The sequence below is a fragment of the Orcinus orca genome, chromosome 11, assembly GCF_937001465.1.
Source record: "Orcinus orca chromosome 11, mOrcOrc1.1, whole genome shotgun sequence".
Taxonomy (NCBI): domain Eukaryota; kingdom Metazoa; phylum Chordata; class Mammalia; order Artiodactyla; family Delphinidae; genus Orcinus; species Orcinus orca.
Genome location: NC_064569.1, coordinates 16,821,489 through 16,842,559, shown reverse-complemented (window position 1 = coordinate 16,842,559; position 21,071 = coordinate 16,821,489). Strand labels below are relative to the sequence as shown.

Here is a 21,071-nt window from a genome sequence, read left to right as displayed (position 1 = left end):
AATATTCTAAAAAGACATGGAAAGCAATTTCAAAAGAGGAGTTTTAAACAATGATAACATTATTGCAATATAGTTATAGTCTTTTGAGATGAACTGCTTTCAGGGGCTAGTATTCAATGAATAATTATTTTGTATAAAAATATTTAATCTTTTATTATCATCTGAGTATACTTTTAATGTAAATCTCAAAATTTTTCTGTTGTTGTCTACTTACATATTTGCTTTGGCTTAAAGATAGCATAATGTCTTAGAAAGAACATTATACTTTGAGGAAGTTACTTGACCTTTCTAATCTCAGTTCCCTTTAAACGCGGGTTAAAAAAACTTACTTCATAAAGGCATCTGAAGGTAGAAGTGAGATAATAAAACTAAGGTGTTTTCTAAATTGAAAAATATAAAGTACTTTACCACTGTCCATCCACCATGAGGATCTTAGGGATAGTGAAAGATGGCACAGGGCTTCTCCTCGCTCCAGAATCTTCTTGCAGCTACAACTAACATTCTTAATCTACATTGCTCACTGTTACCAAGGCAACACTACACTCCATTAAGTCTAACTGTTGCTTTGATAACTCTTAGAAACAACGATATATGAACTTTGCATTCATTAATTTTCCGAACATTTTAGATGGCAAAAGTATAATTGATGTTCACTTAACAGGGGAAACCAGGATAGTGAAGATGATGGAACATGAACACAAGACAGATAGATAAATGTGGAAGGAAGCTGGAGAGCAAGCAGTGAGCAAGAAGCAACTGAACCATCAGGAAACAGAACATAATGTCAGGAGTGTTGGCCTTTGAACCACAGGCGGAATTTTAGGCAGTCAGGCAGATACAATCAGGGAGGCTGGCCTGGCAACTAGTAGCAGCTCAATAATTTTTTTTTTAAACAAATAATGTATAGATAGGTGGAAGGATGAAGAGAACTGCCTCTGGTAACTCTGGTTCAGGGTAGAGTGATAGCAAGGACTCTTGGAGGGGAAGGGTGAAGTAGTTTTAAGACCCAGCCTTTAGGCTCTGGAAACTAATCACCCACCCCAGGCAGGATGGCATAAGTCTGAAAGCATCAATAAATGTTCTTGTGATCAGCTGCAGAGAGCTAAAGAGAGCTGGAATGTGGGTCACTGGGTTGAGGCATAGCCATTTTCTCCTGAAATTTCCCTTGATTTGAGTAACAGAGACTATAAAGTGTGGCACAGAGACCATTCCAGTTATCTAGGTGTTCAAAGAAAAAAAATACAGTTGTTTCCATGAGTGGCACATCTATTTTGTGCCAGGTAAGAACTAATCACTTTCATGTATATCATCTCGCCTTACAAAACCTTAAGAGGCAGTTATTATTTCTATTTTTAAAATGCAAAACTTGAGGCTACGTTAAATAACTCGTACAATGTCACTTCACTAAGAATGGGCAGAGGCCAAATTCAAGGTCTGTATTTTCCACTATCAGGTTGCTGCCCTAAAGTAAGATGTGGATTTGGCATTCTTTATATTTCTCTAACACATTCAAATTCAAAGGAAATGACAGATTTTGGTGACAATAACAGCTTACATGTCATAAGCATTGTCCACTATTCCATAATATCCACTATCCCATAATAAAACATTAACTTCTTTTTCTTAGTTACAATGCTTAAAAATTAAATTATCTTATTTTGAAACTCTATCAATAATTTGATTAAACAAGGAAATCTCCTCAGATTACTTAATGAGTGAACATACCCTTGGTAGGAGACTGTTAGTCCTGCCACATCAGAATTTTCACAGCCCAATGCAAAAAGGGAAAGGAATAGGAGGTACCCAAGGACAGATGATCCCAAGTAGAGCTTTGCGGCTCCACACACACTGATTCTGAATTTTTTCATGACTATCCCCCCAGAGAATATTCCAAAGGCCACTGCAGGTATATTGATGAGCCCTGAGGAAAAAGAAAATTTTGTGAATCTCTAAAAGAAATATGGGTACACTCACACAAACTTTCTAAGGGATTATACAAAATTATACAATAGTTTCTGACTTATTATTAACTACTTGGCTAATTTAAGTTATAGAAACATAGAAATATTTAATAATTAGTTAATAGTTACTCTCCTGTTTCAAGATGGCTACATTATGACATGATTTCAAAAAAGATTAGTAGCACATTTCACATATACTGCCAACGTGATTCTCCCTTTCAAGTTCCCTAGGATCTATAAGCTGTCCCTGAAGGGCCAGTGTGATGGCGAAGTTCCTGAACAGCATATGAGATGTGCTTCTTGCCTCCCAAAGCTTCTTTTCTTTCATCTTAGGTATTTTTGAGTCATTTAATGAGGTAGAAATTTCACATTGATTTCTTCATTGCACACTTTTTCCACTCACACCATAAAATGTGTCGCTCTTACTGTGTTGGTCAAAAAGTTCATTTGGTTTAAAGTAAAAATAAGACATTTTTCATTTTCACCAACAACTTTATTGAATGACGTATTCAGTAACCAAACAAACTTTTTGGCCAACCCAATAAAATGTTTACCATCTAAATATTCCAACTGGAAACATTAGCTATAATTTAATCCTAGCACCTACAGTTTGTTTCAGTTTATTTTATTTGATTTCTCTTGAATTTAATATTTATGTTTATCCACATATCAGGAAAACTACAAGATAGTTTATTATTATATATTTTAGTATTATTAATTACTATTACTGTTATTATTTCAGCACACTTGTTCAAGTTAAAGACCCTATTCTTTGTTACTATCCCAAACAAGAGTTATGAGGAATGTGTAAACTGTTTCGAGATGCTCAGCAGAATTACGATATAAACTGGAAACTTTGATTCCCATACAGGTGCATGAAAGCCTTAGCCATTAGGATGAAACAGTAATGAGTTATAGTAATAATAGTACTTTAGGATGTTTTTAAAGCTTTTTTCCCAGTGAAGTAAAAGTCTTGGTTATATCATGGACCCTCACAATATTACTCTAATGTTAGAAGAAATAGGTATTAAGATTTTTATTTTACAGAGAGAAAAAAAATGCAAGAAAAATTTACATATTCATATAACCAGTTGGGTGCAGACAAAGAAGTAAAATTAGCCATCCTTCTTGGGCATAATAAGAGGGTTTTTTTTCCCCTCACAAATTAAGATAGTTTTCCATCACCTCACAGGTTTTTACTGTAACTTTACTTAATTCTAGAACACATCATAATACAATTCTAAATTTACTATGCTAGCTTAGCCACAAAAATAATAGTGCTTTCTCTTATGATCATCTTTTCTCAAACAATTCTCTTAATTTTTCCTTATTTGTCTGTGTAACATCTCCAGAAATTGAGAATGATAATCATTGTCAATGATAGTCAGTGTCGATGTATCTTGTCTACTACTTACTATCTTATTTAATCAAAAAATTTCAAGAAATTAAGCAAAAATAAAGAATTGCAATCTGTGTATTAAGAAGGGAAAGGAATGATCATGTCCATGTAACTTCATAGTGATAGGAAAAGCCTAAATGAAAGATTCAGCTGTCTAATCAAATTTCTTTCAGTAGAAATTGGAATGGAAATTTTTTTAAAGCCCATACCCTTTAAAAACAAAACAAAACCATTTTATCACATACTTTCTAGTCCCTGACTTTGAGAAATTATTGTTGTTTATTTTTCTTTCATTTTATTTGCAAAATTAACACAAGAAAATGCTATTTCTAAACTTTAGAAAGAATGTGACCAACATATAAAAACATGTACAGTAAAATAAATTTTCATTGGATCAGTCGGCCCTTGAACACTTTAGGGAAATTTCTGTTTACTCTTTTCTCCATGTCATATCAAATGCTTTCTCTGAGAGAAGGGAAATGTGTCTTTTTTGTGCCTTTCCCATATTTTATTACAGAAAGGGTCATTCTCCCATAATCCAAAGAAAAAAGCTGAAGGAGAAAAGAGGGGTAGGAAAGAAAAAGCGAAGAAAGGGAGAAAATATATTTGTTGAATGAGAGCTATGTGCATTTACAATCCATTTTATATGTCTTTTTTCATCTTTATTTTAACCCAGTGATGCATTTCTTTTCACCATTCTATGGAAAATCAAAACAAATGTTAGGGATGTTGAATAATTTACCCACTTCCCTTACTCTGCTGTATCCCATACTTAATAATTTAAAATTACAATGCACTCAGGAAAAGTATCCTAGTTATAATGACGTGGAATTACTAAACATTTTTTACTTAGCTCTCACAAAAGTACCTGAATTATCTATAGATATGCCAGAAACTATGAGGAATTAGAGTTCCAGGCAACCTCTGATAGATGGCTCAAAAAATTCTGATGATGAGTTTGTTTGGCTCTCAGAGTCCATTTCAGTATACAGAGTAGGGTCATGGATTAAAAGAAATCAATCAGCCACAATTCAAAAGATAATTATTAATCAGATTCTTCCTGACAGTTTTCCAAAAATAATTATGCCCAGTTAGGAAATACAACTCAGAAGCTCAGGGGAGATAATGTTATTCCTGGCTATATCATGCATGTATGTATGTATGATACATAGGCATGATATTGGGCAGACCATTGAATCTCTCAGAATCTCACATTCTTTCATCTGTGCTAATTACTCTTAAAGATAATTTTACAGGTAAAACATATTTCATTTATTATCTACTTAATAAAGGAATGAGATTACATGTAATTTCATTTCTTTTCTAAGTAACTTCCCCCCCAAAGACCCTTAATTTTCCTTTATGAAATGAACTTTTCAACTGGAAAATTTTAAAGAACTTATTCATCATTCTAGTGGGAGCAATCAAAGGCCCCCAAATCTCTAAGTGTTACGCACATGTTGAATAATGAGAAATAAACATATACTTAAAGGTATGTTCTTCACTACAATTCATGGGGAGAAGATGGTCTCTTCATTTTGATAAATGAATGTTGACCTCCTTCACATAACACAAAAATACTTTGTATTATGTGAACATACTTTGAAAAAAATACTTTGAAATGGATTATAACCTAAATGTGAAAGTTAAAACAATCTACTAAGAGCAATATTTTTATTTTATTTTATTTTATTTTACATCTTTATTGGAGTATAATTGCTTTACAATGGTGTGTTAGTTTCTGCTTTATAACAAAGTGAAACAGTTATACAGATACATATGTTCCCATATCTCTTCCCTCTTGCGTCTCCCTCCCTCCCACCCTCCCTATCTCACCCCTCCAGGCAGTCACAAAGCACCGAGCCAGTCTCCCTGTGCTATGCGGCTGCTTCCCACTAGCTATCTACCTTATGTTTGGTAGTGTATATATGTCCATGCCTCTCTCTCGCTTTGTCACAGCTTACCCGTCCCCCTTCTCATATCCTCAAGCCCATTCTCTAGTAGGTCTGTGTCTTTATTCCTGTCATGGTATTTTGATAGGGATTGCGTTAAACTTATAGATTGCCTTGGGTAGTAAGGGCATTTTAGCAATATTAATTCTTCCAATCCAAGAGTGTGGGATATCTTTCCATTTTTTGTATCATCTTCAATTTCCTTCATCAATGTTTCATAGTTTTCAGAGTATAGGATTTTTACCTACTAGGAGCAATATTAAGAAAACATTTTCATAACCTTGGGGTTTGACAAAGATTTCTTAAAACAGGCTCAAAATACCACTAATGAAAGAGGAAAAGATTAAAATTGGACTTGATTAAAATTAAGAAGAGTGAAAAGGCAAATTGAAGTCTGTGAGAAAATATTTGCAAAACATATATTCAATAAAGAACTTGTATCAAGAAAAAATACAGTACGCCTACAAACCAATAAGGAAAAGATTGACAATCCAATTAAAATGGGCAAACGACTCAAACAGAATTAACAAAAGATAATGAAATGACCAACAAGCCTGGGAAAAAATGCTCAACATAGTTAGTCAGCAGATGAATGCAAATTAAGCCACAATAAGATACCATCACACTCCGTAAGAATGGTTACAGTGAAAAAGACTGACAATACCAAACATTAGAAGGATATGGAGCAATTGGAGCATTCTTACACTTCTAATGGGAGTGAACATTTGCACGACTCTTTGATGAAATATTTTGGCAATATCAGCCAGCTCGAAACATATTCCCTATGATCCAGCAATTCTACTCCGGGATATAGCCAAGACAAATGGGTGAATCTGCCTACCAAAATATGTGTGGAATGTTCACGCAGTGTTACTTATGATAGCCCAAAGCAGTAAACAATCCAAATGTCCATCAACAAGAAAACAAATAAACTGTGGTATATTTGTGTAATGGGATATTACACAGCGACGAGAAGAACAAACCACGACTACACGCAGTAACATGAATGAATCTTGTAGATTTCACTTCCACTGAAAACTAGTTATGAAAGAGTACATAACTTACTCCATTTATATAAAGTTCAAAAACAGGCAAGACTGATCGATAATGGTGGAGTTCCGAATAGTTATTAACTTGGAGAAGAGCATTGGGTAGGAGAAGTTTTGAGGGAGCCTTCTGGGGAACTGAATTGTGCTACGTGTTCTGGATAATGATCCACCGCACAGATAATACACATGTAAACATTTATCCAGCTGAGCTATACATTTAAGGTCTGTAGACCTAACTGTTGCTTATAAGTTATGTCTCTAAACACAAAAGAAATGTTAAAATAAAAAGAATGTCAAAATGTCATTCCTCTTCTAGTCTTCGTAAAGTCAGTATAAAGCTTTGATTGGCATGGATGGGGTGTGGGGTTTAAAAAAAAACGCTAAAATATCAATATTTCTTCAGGTCAACCATTAAATAATAAAATTAAATTAATTGGAACCAATTAATGTTGAAAGTAAAATTCAACAGTGATTATAGCCTTCACATTTAGAATTTAGGGGAAGGACAGCAGTTCAAAGAGTCAATTAGAATTGCGTCTGCTAAGTGCCCATTATCCAGGTTTATTATAAGAAATTTATACATCCCAAAATATGCTCAGTTGTTTCCTCACACACACACACACACCCTGGTCTCTTTCAGAGATAGATGAATAGAGCAATTTTTAAAATATTTTATGAAGAAGAAATTATTTTAAGCCATTGGGGTCTCCTATCATAAAGGAACATGTCCAAAGGAATAGAATATGTTTTATACTTTGAAACAGTAGCATTAAATAACACTTTTGTGGACTAAAGGAGCTAATCCAGGTTTTAAAGTATCCAATTGCTTACAGGATGGTGGTTATATATGTGGAGATTCTGGTTCTTCTTCATTCATCATCTTTTTTTTTTTTTTTTTTTTTTTTGCCCTTGACTATGTCTCTTATTGACTGTCCTGCTGGGCTAGAAACACAGTCCTTTTAAGTAACCCAAATGCCAGGAATCAGAGAAGTCTTTCAACTCTGAGCAAACACAAACTTTGTTTTGCAATGCACACCTTTTAACCTGTCTGAATACTTACCTTTTGTAATCCTAGAAACTGTTCAGGTAAAATGGCCACTGTTATGAGGTTTCAGCTACACTTGAAAGACAAATATCCAGTACTAACAATCTCCTAATAAAATGCATATTTGGCCTATGTGATATTCTCGTGGTCATTCACACATAGTTCTGAACAAGTTTTGCTACGAAGTCGTACCACAGACTATCTAAATATTTTACTCTGCTAGATTTTTTCGCTTACTTTTTGAAATGCCACAAGTTACCTTCAGTCTAAATATTGGAACAATTTCTCTTAAATTACTAAGGATTAACAAGACACAGCTGATATTGCCTATTGGAAAGCAGAAGGACAGAGAAGCATACCGATAACAAAGTTGGCCTTCGAGGATGACTGCCCATACTGTTGCTCAATGTACTTCGGTTTATAAGTCACCATGCCAAATAAGGAATTGAACTGAACGGTGCTTGCACACAAATATAAGAAGTACACCGGATTTCCAAAAAGACTCTTCAGTGATGGAAGAAAATCTATGAGACAAAGATAGCATGGAGTAATTAAAGACAGTGTCACACTTGGCAGAAGATACAGCCGTGGCATCAGGGCTTAGAGGCCGAGTCTCATTGTCATGGTTCTGAGGAGCATTTATAGCGTGGTGCACACACGCACTCTAGATATTAAGCCATTGGCACAAGTCAGGGCTGAGTTCCGGCCAGGCTCAGATCCAGACATAAGCACTCACTTCTACAGGCATAAAATCTAGATTATAAATTAGAGTGTCAGACAGGAACAGATTCCTCTGATGTGGGTAAAAGACACAAGGGATAAGAATACTCCCTCACCATTGAGCTGGGAGTCATGGACAGGACATTAAGAACTTGAGTTTTCTGGTCTCTCTCCTTCAAACTTGGGTCATAGGTGCAGAGAAGGGAATATGAAAGTTATCTCCAGTTAATTATTGTTAGAAATGAGCTTTGGCATTCTCCCTTCTTCTTTTACACAGCCAAACAGAAATGTGACGATTTTCTATAAATGTCAGTATTGCTGGGCCAGTTGAGGGGGACCAATCTTTCTCATGGCCACCCTTTTCCATGTGGAGGGTATTCGCTAGAACATGTCTGACCTTTGGCCGTATGCCACACTCCTTTGATCACTAGTGGAACACATGCACTGGAGCACATTTTCAAGTGGGTGGATGCCATCTGTTAAAAGGCCACAAGCCCTGAAGATTCACTCTTTTCTGTCCACCCAGGTGAATGTGAAACAGCCCTCTCAGGGAGGGGCAGTTGCAAGGTCTACACTGAGGAAGTGTAAAGGTGGGGACAGCAGCAAAGAAGGTTACCAAGACTCTGGGTCAAGTTCTTCAATCAGTTTCCCAGTAATAAAGCTGACTTTTTAATAATCTTCATCTCTGCTTCCTGTACAGTTTCTCAGTTTTTTCTGAACACATGAAGTGGAGAGAGGGGTATTATTTATAGATCGCCTATAAAGTTTCAACAGGAAAATGGAAAATGTTTCAAAATCAAGGAGAATCTGGCTCACCTCTTGCCATTTCCATGAGTTTTGCTTTTTCTCCAAGAGGTGTTTGGTAGTCTGTGTGACCATCCGTAATAAACTTCGATTTCTCAGAGGAGGAATTGGAATCCTCTCTGCTCCGGGGTCTTGGTAGACTCTTTGGTAAATACCAGAAAGGCACAGCTGCCAGCAGACTTATGCTTCCTGCTATTAGATAGCCAAGCCACCAGGCGCCCACCCACTGTGGATCCTTTGGGGTGATGGTTATATGATCTGAAGAAGAGAGAGGGTGGCCAAAGAGCATATACAGCAAAGCTAGTGTGTTGAAGGGTCCTCTTTTTTTAAAAAAAAACATCCAAATGTTACCTCTATCACATCATAAAAATACCTAATAATTCATACATGATAACCTTTTCTAATCTGAACATTATTGTTATCTTGCTTTTTGAAGGAAAGAGGGTGTTTTCAGAGCATGATTATTTCTCCTTTTGTTTCTTTGATTAAAAGTATAGAGTCTGCATACTGGAAGGGGTCTCACTCTGCTCTGGGCTTCTGTCTGGACCCATGACAGGAAAAAAGCAACATGTGAGAAAGAATTATGAGGGCTTCAAACCTTCTGCCAGCTACCCCACATGAGTACCACTTTCATCTGATTTACATATTGAATGTTTGTCTAAGACTTTACTGGAAGAAAAAGTTACGCCCTATGCCCTCTGGCCCAAATCTAGTCTGAGCCACTCAGAATGTTATTTATTAAATGATGATTGAGACTACTTCAGAGCTATTCTACGTCCAAAGCAAGATTTGTATATGTAATTAAAACATCAATATCTAATCATCATAAAATTTTATTTTTGATACTATTTCTTATTTGACTAAAAGGTAAGCATTGACAAAGTTTTTTAACCAAATCAAGTTTTTTTTTTCTATATAAGAACCTATGAAACATATTATTATACTCTACCTCTACAACATTCTATGAGAATCCTTTGACAACTAGGCTCAATTGGTACTACGTTATACTCACTACAGTGTTTTAACTAGTTTACCACTGCATGTGCATTGCTTCCCTTTCACAATTTTTCTCTGTACCACTCATCACACCAACACTTTCTTATGTATATCAGTCTCCACGACCAGATTTTAAACTTCATGAAGTAAAGGAACGCAACTATTAGGTCGGCCAAAAAGTTCACTCTGGTTTTTCCATAACATCTTACAGAAAAAGCCGAGCGAACTTTTTGGCCAGCCCAATATCTTGTTCGCTGCGGTAGAACATCACTTGAGATAGAGTAGATGTGAAATAAATTTGGTAGTAATAATGAATAAATAAAATTTTTGGAATGTGTATTCCAGCTTATTTGATTAAAAAAGAACAACTAGCCCAAGAGTTTTGCATTCTTTTTTAACACACGATAATCATTTATAATACACACTAATGACAATGCAATTCCAGAATTTATAAAAATGAAACTTGTTTTCTTGTTTTTTAACTGCTTTCTAGGGTGTCTTTAAAAAAACCAGATGAATTTTATCTATGTCAAGGGACTACATCTTATATAAGGAAAGAAACAAATTAATAACTATGGAAAGATGAGGCCTCCATTTATTCCCTCCACAAGCATTCGCCCAGAAGGAAAGTTAGTCTCACTATAATATGCCTTCTACTAAAAAATACTCGTACATTAAACAAGGAAATTTTAGTTGCCAGAAGACTTTCAATCTTTGGCCTTTCTGACAAGTCCAGAAATATGTTATCAATTGATGCGACTGCAGTAAATGTTGATTCACCTGAAACCAACAAGAGCCAACAAGTAACCACAGTTGTTAGTCTTAACTAAGCTGGAATGCCTTTGAACTGGGAGACCAGAAGTGGAAACTAATACATCCGAATAACAAACTATGGGTCATCCGGTTCTAATCACCACCTATTTTTCATATTCCATACACATACAATCATGTGTGATGATTGTATCAGTAATAAGTTTTCCATGGATTATTTCCACTTTTTGAAAGACTACCATCCTGTCATTTTATAAAAAGGCAACTTGATATTTTCTATACTATTCCTATTAAAAAATTACAGTAACTAAATAAAGTAAATGAATAAGTAGAAATAAACTCCCTTACCTAGATTTACAAAGCCAATGTCAACATACAGTTTGGCACATAATGAGCCTAACAGGAAGCCAAAGATTGGTCCTATAATTGCAACCGTCTGCACACACCCTGCACCAAAAAAAAAAAAAAAAAAAGCAATTTCTTTGCTCTTGTAATTTTTAAACAAGAAATGTGCATAAGATTCAGTTAGTCACTGAAAATGTTTCCTCAACTCTTCCCTTAAGTGTGCTTGATTTGTCAATTTTTCAGCCTCATTGAATCGGAAACCAAGTCCTCCTCAGTGTTGGAAGAAGGATGAACGTTTTTAAGGCATTAATTATCTCTTAGTAAGAAAGTAACACTAAGACTCTGAAGAAGTTAATTTCCCCAAATGGAGCAAATTTTACTCCCTAGGATTAGATTCCCCCTAGTGATAAAAATCAGAATTATACTATTTTGACAGTCTTTCAAAAACCTTTTATGGTCAGTTAAACATAAAACTTGTTTTGACGTTAAAATTGATTTCTTCCATGTTAATGAAATGTGCTTGCATTCAGAGCTTCTGGGGGACCATCTGCAAGTGCAGTAACTATGCAGCCAGCAAAGGAGCTAGACTTGGGAGAGGGGAGAGGTGTCCTCTGGAACGCTCATGACCCACCTGGGCAGCTTTAACAGGCAGGTGGAGCAGATCTCCCAAATGACACCATTTCTAGTAACCAGAAAGATTGCTCTTCCTTGAAAAATATCTCCCATCTGCCTTTCATTTCATCACTGAGCTTACACACATATCCCTGGGAGAGTGATTTAAATTAACTGGAGGAGTAAATAGCAGTTACCAGATCCTTTTCAGAATAGAAGAGAGGGCAAAGCAGAGTAAGCAGGCTCTGAGCTCCTGGACAGGACGGGGACACCCTGACGCCTGTGTGCATCTCTTGGCTGCAATCTTTCCTCTGGTCCCCAGAGTAATTGCCTAGCATGTGCCATGGAGCTTCTGTTCCAATTCTAGGTCCTAATCTATGCTACAGTTTTCCATTAGAACTGGTGCCCTGATTTTAACTACAGCATGCTTGGCTATCATCAGAGACCTCTGGAGTTCTGTGTGAGTAGCCAGGGCAGAACCATACCATGGACCTACCTACAGCCCCCTCAATGAATTTAAATCTTCCTTCTGTCTCTGAGGGTGAGACTCTCAAAAGGTCAGAACCCCCAAAATCAAGACTAATGTATGAAACAGAACAAATTTAGCTTCCGAGACATAAGAGGCACTCGATAAATACTGCTTCCATTCGTTTACCTTTGGAGTTTGCTGTATTTTGGGTTTTGTGATTTTAGCTGCTGGTTTATCTGCTGGGGCCTGTCCAGATGTATGGTTGGCTCAGGCCTTGCTCTTGTCCTTCTTCTGTATCCATGAAGATACTTGCACAAGTCATATATCACAGCAGCTGAGCTCACAGATATTTACTTTTAATCTGATATTCTTTCCCTAATGCAATAGGTCCTTCTAACTGAAGTTCCTTCGCTATCCAAATCCTCAGTGTGGACTTCAGAAAAATGCGAACTGAATAAAGGAGTTGGATATGAAGTATAAAACCTTCCACACCCTATTTAGTTGAGAATGAAGTTGAGAAAACCAGGTACCCTGTATCCCAAGAAGATGAATGAGGTGGACATTACCAATATAGAAAGCCGCATTGTCCTCATTAGCAAAATCATCAAGGTAGGCGATGCCTAGAGGCTGAATGGGAGTTTCTCCAATGCCACGAAGAAGGTTCCCCAGGAAGACATAAGCCCACATGGAGGAGCCGGCATCAATTTCACATTCTTGAAAGGAAAGCAAATGAGGTTGAAATTCGATCACTATCGAAGTTAAACATTTATTCAGCATGTCTACAAGTTGTCCTAAAGTTGCATTAGAATGCAGAAGTGAAATTTGCCATAAACCTAATTTGATAGGAGTTTGAGCAAGATATTTTAGGCAGTGTAAATCCCCCAGAGAACAAGGAAATCTATTGCTTCTTGTTCCTGTCCCCTTATTTCTTATTTTCTTTCTTTTTATTTCATATTTATAATGAATTCTTTGAATTTCTACACTCCAGTAACATTCAGTATCCTGTCTGGGACAAAATACAAAAATTTGAACAAGGCTTTTCTCACCTTAATCTTCAAACTTTTCTATTTTGCAACAGAAATCACTTGTAATTTTATTGCTGAACAAGTTTTATCTGAAATTCAAAATTTTATGTGGTTGATACTTCAAATTTGAACATCATTGCCTACAGTTATAATTGTTTGATAGTGAATGGCCATGTTAAGGGCTCACGTTTCAGAAACAAATTCATATAAAAAGTTAAAACCTTATATGCCTCAGTTGTATAACTATTCCAACAAAAAGAACCTTTTGACAGTATTTTTAGAGGGAAATTCAAAGCTAACAATTTTAAAATGCTTTCATAAAAGTCATGTCTTAATATGAACATGTGAAGTAGAATAATTACTCCCATATAATAAATTAAATATACTTTGAAGAGTTTGGTGACTTTAAAAAAAGCAATAATATTAACCACCTATAAAGAAATCACCACTTCTGGGTCAGCCATGTGGAATTCTGGACATGCTAACGAAATTCCCCAAATCCTCTCTTGTGTGGAAAGCAAGGCACTGGGCTAAGTGGTTTGCAGACATTTTCAAATTGAATTCTGCTAATAATCCTATGAGGCAGGAGATATCTTCTCCTCTAGTAACCTTGAAAGTGATTTTTGAAGGTAAAGTATGGGTTATGAAGAACTGGGATGAGAGCTTTTGTACAGGTGAGTCAGACTCTGACAGAAAAGATTACTATGTAGTCATGTTGCTTTTAGTTCTGATTCTGCCTCTTCTAGAAATGTAGCCAAGTGACCAGGGATTTTTCACTTATCTTCTCTGGATTTCTATTCCACTCCCCAAAATATAATGGGGACTCCTTTTTAAAAATTGATTCCAGGGCTCCCCTGGTGGCGCAGTGGTTGAGAGTCCGCCCGCCGATGCAGGGGACACAGGTTCGTGCCCCGGTCTGGGAAGATCTCACATGCCGCGGAGCGGCTGGGTCCGTGAGCCATGGCCGCTGAGCCTGCGTGTCCGGAGCCTGTGCTCCACAACGGGAGAGGCCTCAACAGTGAGAGGCCTGCGTACCGCAAAAAAAAAAAAAAAAAAAAAAAAAAAAAAATTGATTCCAATGTCAGTTCCAGCCCTGACATTTGTGGGGTTCTATCCTTGTTGGTAGAGGATTCTTGTAGATAAGTGTAGACACCTTAGCTTTGTGCATTCCAGTACAGCGACTACAAGCCACATGTGGCTATTGAAATTTAAATTAATAAAAATTACATGAAATTAAAATTCCATTTCTCAGTCACACTGGCTATATTTCAAGTACTCAGTAGTCTCGTGCAACTAATAGCTATTGTACTGGACAGTATAGATACAGAACATTTCCATCATCACAGAAGTTCCCGTGGAGAGCTCTGTTCTAGAGTATTTGGGTGAAATGGGGTTTGTGCGCAAAGCATTTTTGAGAAGAGTCCTCTATTTACCCCACTAACCCCTTTAGGATAAGCCTTGTGTCCACTATGTCTAATATCCACATAAATCTATGACTTTAAGGGAGCAGGATCTCATCTAAAGGAAAGAAAAGGATGAGTTGTGAGCCTGAGACTCTGGACCTGCCTAATAACTCGTCTCTTTACATTAAAAAATTTTCATTCCCCGCCCTAAACCCTATGCCTCTCTTTTTAACATTAAAGGCTTAAGTACTTCCTAACTAGTTGTATTGTCATTTATACCATGTCTGTCCCCTGACTGTCAGAACCAAGAACAAAATAAAATATCTTCAGTGACTCTACATTGTGTCAGGTGAAAGTCCAAATTCTTCAGCTCATCTCCTTGCCTCTTTATATGGACCTGAATTAAACTTACTGTCCATTATATTCTTATATAAACAAGCCCTCTGTTCTCATCCATTGATTTTTATATGCCCTCCTGAATTTACCTGTTACCTTCTTTCACATTTGCTTTTTCTTCTAGAATGCTTTCTTTTCATATAGCATGACAGGGTACATTTGTTTACATGTTTATGATCACCCCATTTTCACCCCTCATATTTCAATATTTCTTTTAATCTTTTGGCCCTTCCCTTCATTCAAACAGCCAGACTTCTCAGGTTCATTGACCAGGAAAAGGACATCTCGGAAGGAAGCATTAATGAGGATGTTAGGGGAGTGAAAAGGTTTTATGGTGTAGATAAAAGATTTAGATGAGTAGCAGGTATATAAAGAAGGACTTCCACACTGCCTCTGTAGAAGTGGATTCCCCAGCCTAGGGGTGGGGAGTAAGATGAGGGTGGCGGGGAGGAGGTGTTGAGCATATTTATGCTAAAAGGCTATGGAGAGAGGATTTGAGCACCTGCCAGTGCAGCACCCCAGAGACATAGCAGACACCTGTGGGTAGAGTCATGGACTCCATGAGTGAAGAGAACCTGTGCCACTGTGGCCAGGAAGAACTCAGGGAGGTAGCAAGATCCTGAAGATGAGATGGCTGCACAGTATAGCTAGGCATCCCTGCCCCTGCCTCTTCACAGGGTTTCCAATGCCTAGAGTAACACAGAAGAGATGGTTCCCATGCTCCCAAGGGTGGCCCACACATAGCCTTGCTTTGCAGTATGGGTCAGCCGTGTGGAATTCTGGATATGCTAACGAAATTCCCCAAATCCTCTCTTGTGTGGAAAGCAGAATTATTTCCATGTTTCCATGATGGTCACTTTTGCATCAGAGAGAGCCACTGTGCTAAAAAGGACATGAACATGGACATAAGATGACCCCAAGATGACATGTATGAACAAACACTGTGGCCAGAGGGATTTTAGATATTTAGGCTGACAGAGGACTACTGATAACACCAAGACCTCCCCTCCCACAATCTTCTCCTTTACTATCATGTAAAGCTCCCTGCAATGTAAGCAACCCCTGGGAACATGGATAGAGGTCAGGGACAAATTGACTGAGATTACGTTTTTGCTGTTCTGATGAAAAGGGGCTGAACGCAGAAATCAAGTTGAGTTTGGGGGAAAAATATTATTTCTTTTATATCTGAGCAACGGGCTGAGATTTGTACATGCTAAACTAGTTTTACCCTGTTTCACAGCTTGCCTTGTTTGGAACTACTGGAAGCTTTGCTCAGCCACCAGCAGTTAATGCCCCCATCTTTCCATAATATTTGATTGTCTGCATATTTTCTTAGGATCTCATCTCTGCTTTATATTCTAGGAATTTTTATGGCACTATAATATCTCAACTTAAGTAGTAAAGCTTTTGACAGCAAAAAATCACATAGATACTTTTTGTTCATATTAAAGCAGCTATAACGTCTTTCAAAAGAGCTTGTTTAGTCAAGTAAAAAATAATGATCTTACCATTATTTATTTTGGATTGTGATTTTTCCATAACTGAGATTGGTAATGGGCTGTTTGACCCCAGGAAACATGGAGAGATGCTGAAAGTGGAATTGGAGAAGGGAGAATACCGTTCATATCTGTACCTGTATAAAAAAAGCATTTTCTTTACTACGAGCTCATTTAACATCATGCTAAAAATATTATATGTGTACTACTTGACTCATTAGGGGACCTGGTTGAGTTTATAGCTCTTGCAGAATCTGAATCACTAAACCAAACCAGCATTTAGTTCACAGATATTACACCATATCTGAACCAATTACCCAGTGTCATGGAAGAAAATAAAAGAATGATTTAGAGAGGCTCATTTTAATATGAAATAATGACTGTAATCACCTACTCGATTGGTGAAAAAATATCCAACCTTTCATAAAATCATGATTATCTCTAAAAGCAATAATTTAACAATCATGGCCATTGGCACACTGTACTTAGAGTTGTAAATGGAGTAGAACACCTGAAATGTGGTTTCTAGAGAACTGATAATGATACATGGGCTTTTTGAACCATTTTTCTAGATGGTATCCTTTTCCTCTTCAGTTTATTAATCTGGCTCTAAGTTATTTCTAATTTCACCCTTTCCTCTGTTTATAAGGTTACCATAGCAGCTGGATTGAAGAGCCAGTGCCGAATGGTAGGGTTGCGATCATTCTATCTACGGCCCCCCAGTGCCATACTCCCTCTCAAATTATCCTTGAGGAGCCAATTTCTTTGCCCTACATGCACCCTTCAGAGTAGAGGTACTTGATAGAAGGACATCACATCACCTTGATTCTCATTTTGCTCAGGCACTATGTGACTAAAGGCTAATAATCATAGTGATGTTTGAAATATCAATAGTAAAAACCTATCCAGCATGATAGGGACAAGATGTATTGAGTTACTAATATATTCAGATTGATAAGTCAGTTACCTTATTATCAGTGTTGCATAACCTACACCTCAATGGGTCTATGAACCCCACTGGAAAAGTAAGAACATTTTTGTATGTATGTGAGTATTTAAGGGAAGAGGTTCATAGTTTTTGTCACTTTTATCAAATGGGTCCTTGACCAAAATTGGTTAAGAACCACTTAATGAGGATAACTGTTTTTTAATTTCTAGCTACAGAGGAGAGCATTTAGTATTAAAATCATGGTAAATATAATTTTCTTTCTTTAATATAATTCCAGAGATACCAGAGACTATTATAATGCCTAAAGACTCTTTAAGATGACTGTCGATAGCAATTATGTAGTATTTTGAAAATTTTTAATTACTTGAGCTTTCAGTTTAATCTATCAAAAGGCAACTGCTGCACGCATAATTATTTAGATTTTGAATAAATAGAATTTTATGTAAGTGCCGCCTGTGTCACTAATTACTGTCTATGACACTGAGAAAAATCAATTAACCTTTCCAAATTTCGTTTTCCTTAGTTGTAAAATGGGGATTATAGATATGGTCTGTGCCTATCTAGGTTCTATTGGATGAGACAAACAGTTGAACAGGGGACCAATGGGATAAATGATTTTAAATCAGGGATATTAGTTCTGACCTGGCTTCCAACCCCGACTGACAATATGCGTGAAGTTCTACAGTAGCCTCCTAAATAGTCTCTCTGCTTTCACATGTGCCCCTCCGGAGTTATTTTCCCAATCTGTAGTCACTGTGTCCCTTTAAAAATATGTCAGGGGGCTTCCCTGGTGGCGCAGTGGTTGAGAGTCCGCCTGCCGATGCAGGGGACACGGGTTCGTGCCCCGGTCCGGGAAGATCCCACATGCCGCGGAGCGGCTGGGCCCGTGAGCCACGGCCGCTGAGCCTGCGCGTCCGGAGCCTGTGCTCCGCAACGGGAGACGCCACAACAGTGAGAGGCCGGCGTACCGTAAAAAAAAGTCAGATTGTGCCATTCTGCTCAAAACTCTCCTCTGTCTTCCCATCCCATGCTGAGGAGGTAAAGTCTTTGCAGTGATCTGTGTCCTTACTACCCGAGGTGTGGTCTGCAGACCAGCAGCGTCAGCTGACAGAGGACTACTGATAACACCAAGACCTCCCCTCCCACAGTCTTCTCCTTTACTATCATGTAAAGCTCGCTGCAATGTAAGCAACCCCTGGGAACATGGATAGAGGTTAGGGACAAATTGACTGAGATTACGTTTTTGCCATTCTGATGAAAAGGGGCTGAACGCAGAAATCAAGTTGAGTTTGGGGGAAAAATATATTTCTTTTATATCTGAGCAACAGGCTGAGATTTGTACATGCTAATTTGTACAACCCCAGAGCTACTGAATCAGAATCTACATTTTACCAAGAGCCTCCGGTGATTCCAGTGTCCATCAGAGTTTGAGATACAACCTTGCCGTCTCCTCTGTACCCCCTCACACTGTCCCCTTGCTCATCCCTGCAGTAGACCACATGCCTGACTCCCTCCTCCTGCAGGAATGTCCCATTCACTGTTCATTTAGCCTGGAATCTTCTTCCCCAGATGTCTGTATGGCTGTCTCCTCATCTCTTTCAGCCCTTCACAAAGGTCACCATCTCAGTGAGCCATCCCCTGAAAACCCTACTTTAACCTGCAACGCTCTGCACACTCTTATGTGTCTCCCTGGGTTATTTTTCTCTGTAGCACTTAACATTTCTGGCATATCTCATTATTTGTCTGTTTATTTATTATCTATCTCTTCCTAGTAAGATCCGTGAGAGCAGAGATTTTTGTCACTATTCTATCTCCGTTACCTAGAACAATGATCAATACATATTTATTAAATTCATGAGTTAGATGCGTAAAATAGATAGGTAGTGGGAAGCAGCCGCGTAGCACAGGGAGATCAGCTCAGTGCTTTGTGACCACCTAGAGGGGTGGGATAGGGAGGGTGGGAGGGAGGGAGATGCAAGAGGGAAGAGAGATGGGGACATATGTATATGTATAACTGATTCACTTTGTTATAAAGCAGAAACTAACACACCATTGTAAAGCAATTATACTCCAATAAAGATGTTAAAAAAAATTCATGAGTTAGATGAACTAACACACATAAGGCTGAACACAGTCTGTTGGGGGTAGTCCCTCAATAATTGATATCTATAATTAATATTATGTTTAGTTGCACATTGAGGGTATGTCTGCTAGGCAGACAGAGTACACTCCTCACTGACAGAACAAAAATTACATTTTGGATAAGTACCCAGTTAGTGACTAATGCTGTGAAAGGTTGGAAAGAAGTTATTGTAGTAATCCTCAGTAGACAGCAAACTTCATGAAGGAAAGAACTGTGTATGGGGTTTTTTTTGGTTTTATTTCATTTTGTTTTTTCCCCATTTCCTGGCACAGTACCAGACAAATGGCAGACACTAAATAATAAATGAACAAATATATCTTTCAACATATAAAAGGTGGTTGATAAGAATCTGTGTTTGTTTGGCACCCTTTTTCAGCACTAGCCTGTCTGGCTTCTCTTAGCTATACTTCTCCTTCTGGTTTTCTTGTATTAGTACGTTATATTTGTCATCAACTTGAAGTAACACTATTATTAATCTCAATGCAACACCTTTGAGACAACTCATTGCTATCTCTGGTTAAAACCAGCTGGCTTGATTATCTGAGGAGGGTTGAAAACAACACACAACAAGAATGACACAACTCCTAGTTATGTCAGGAAACTTGGTAAGCATTTTACCTGTGTCATTCCATTTAATATTTGCAACAACATTACAAGCTAAGTATTATTTTTAATACCTGTAATACCTATTTTAAGGTATTATAAACTGAGGCCTAGGAAGGTTAGATGACATGGCCAAATTCATGTAGAAGAGCTACTGATGCACTGCAGAATGAGTTAGGTCAAGGGTCAAGGATTTATCTAGCCTCTGAACCTACTTTGAAATTTTAATATTTTTAGTAGTGGAACTCTTTTCCCCCACTCTGAGCGAACTGTTGCATGGAAGTTCAATGACTAGAACAGATAACACAGCTATGGATCAGTCAGGAGTTAGGTGGACTGGAGACCCTTTTCCTCAGCCTTCTCCTTTGTCTCCTCCTTACCCACTGGCCACATATAACACCTTTGCATAACCTCAGTGATCTAAGGAAACTTCTGCCCTGTGGAAAGGAGGCCAGATAGGTGTCCAAAGAGTAGGCAGAAGTCTTGAAGCCACAGATCCCTCTTCATGTAAAGACAAAGGGGCCAGAGAAACCACCCAAATAGGTAGGAAAGATCCCACATAGAGGATTCTGTGATCTTTACAGATTGGACACAGAAATCAAAATCAAATTATATAAGTGACCTGGGAATCCAAGAAAAAGTTTGGACCAGATCATTTCTAAGTCTCTCCAGATCTCAAATGTCATGGTATGATGGTCTAGAGTGGACAGTCATCAAAGAATTACTTGATATATAATTTCCTAAAACATTCTCTTGCTTTAAAACCTCTTGGTAGTCACTTGGCTCAGTAGACAATGGGCGACCACAGAGGAGAAGCAACATATATATGTGTGAAGAAGTCCTAATGCTGGTTTTAAGAATCCAGTTCTATAATTAGAAGACACCTAACCCCGAGAAGGTCACCAGACTCTCTATGTCATGGTCCTTAGCTCT

At 37.7% G+C, this 21,071-nt stretch overlaps 1 protein-coding gene across 10 annotated transcripts in view; it reads right to left on the bottom strand.

The window, feature by feature from the left end:
- SLCO1C1 (solute carrier organic anion transporter family member 1C1) overlaps positions 1 to 21,071 on the bottom strand; it is a 56,533-nt gene that overhangs the window by 13,737 nt on the left and 21,725 nt on the right. For 7 of the 10 annotated variants that reach the window (XM_033430269.2, XM_033430266.2, XM_033430268.2 and 4 more), the window contains exons 5-10: positions 16,456 to 16,580; positions 12,690 to 12,836; positions 11,046 to 11,144; positions 8,943 to 9,188; positions 7,766 to 7,930; positions 1,726 to 1,921 (exon numbers count right to left, since the gene is read on the bottom strand). In XM_033430269.2, the coding sequence (XP_033286160.1) occupies positions 1,726 to 1,921; positions 7,766 to 7,930; positions 8,943 to 9,188; positions 11,046 to 11,144; positions 12,690 to 12,836; positions 16,456 to 16,580 (978 nt within the window). The remainder of the gene's footprint in view (positions 1 to 1,725; positions 1,922 to 7,765; positions 7,931 to 8,942; positions 9,189 to 11,045; positions 11,145 to 12,689; positions 12,837 to 16,455; positions 16,581 to 21,071) is intronic. The other 3 variants (XM_033430265.2, XM_033430267.2, XM_049693838.1) reach the window with 3 other exon arrangements.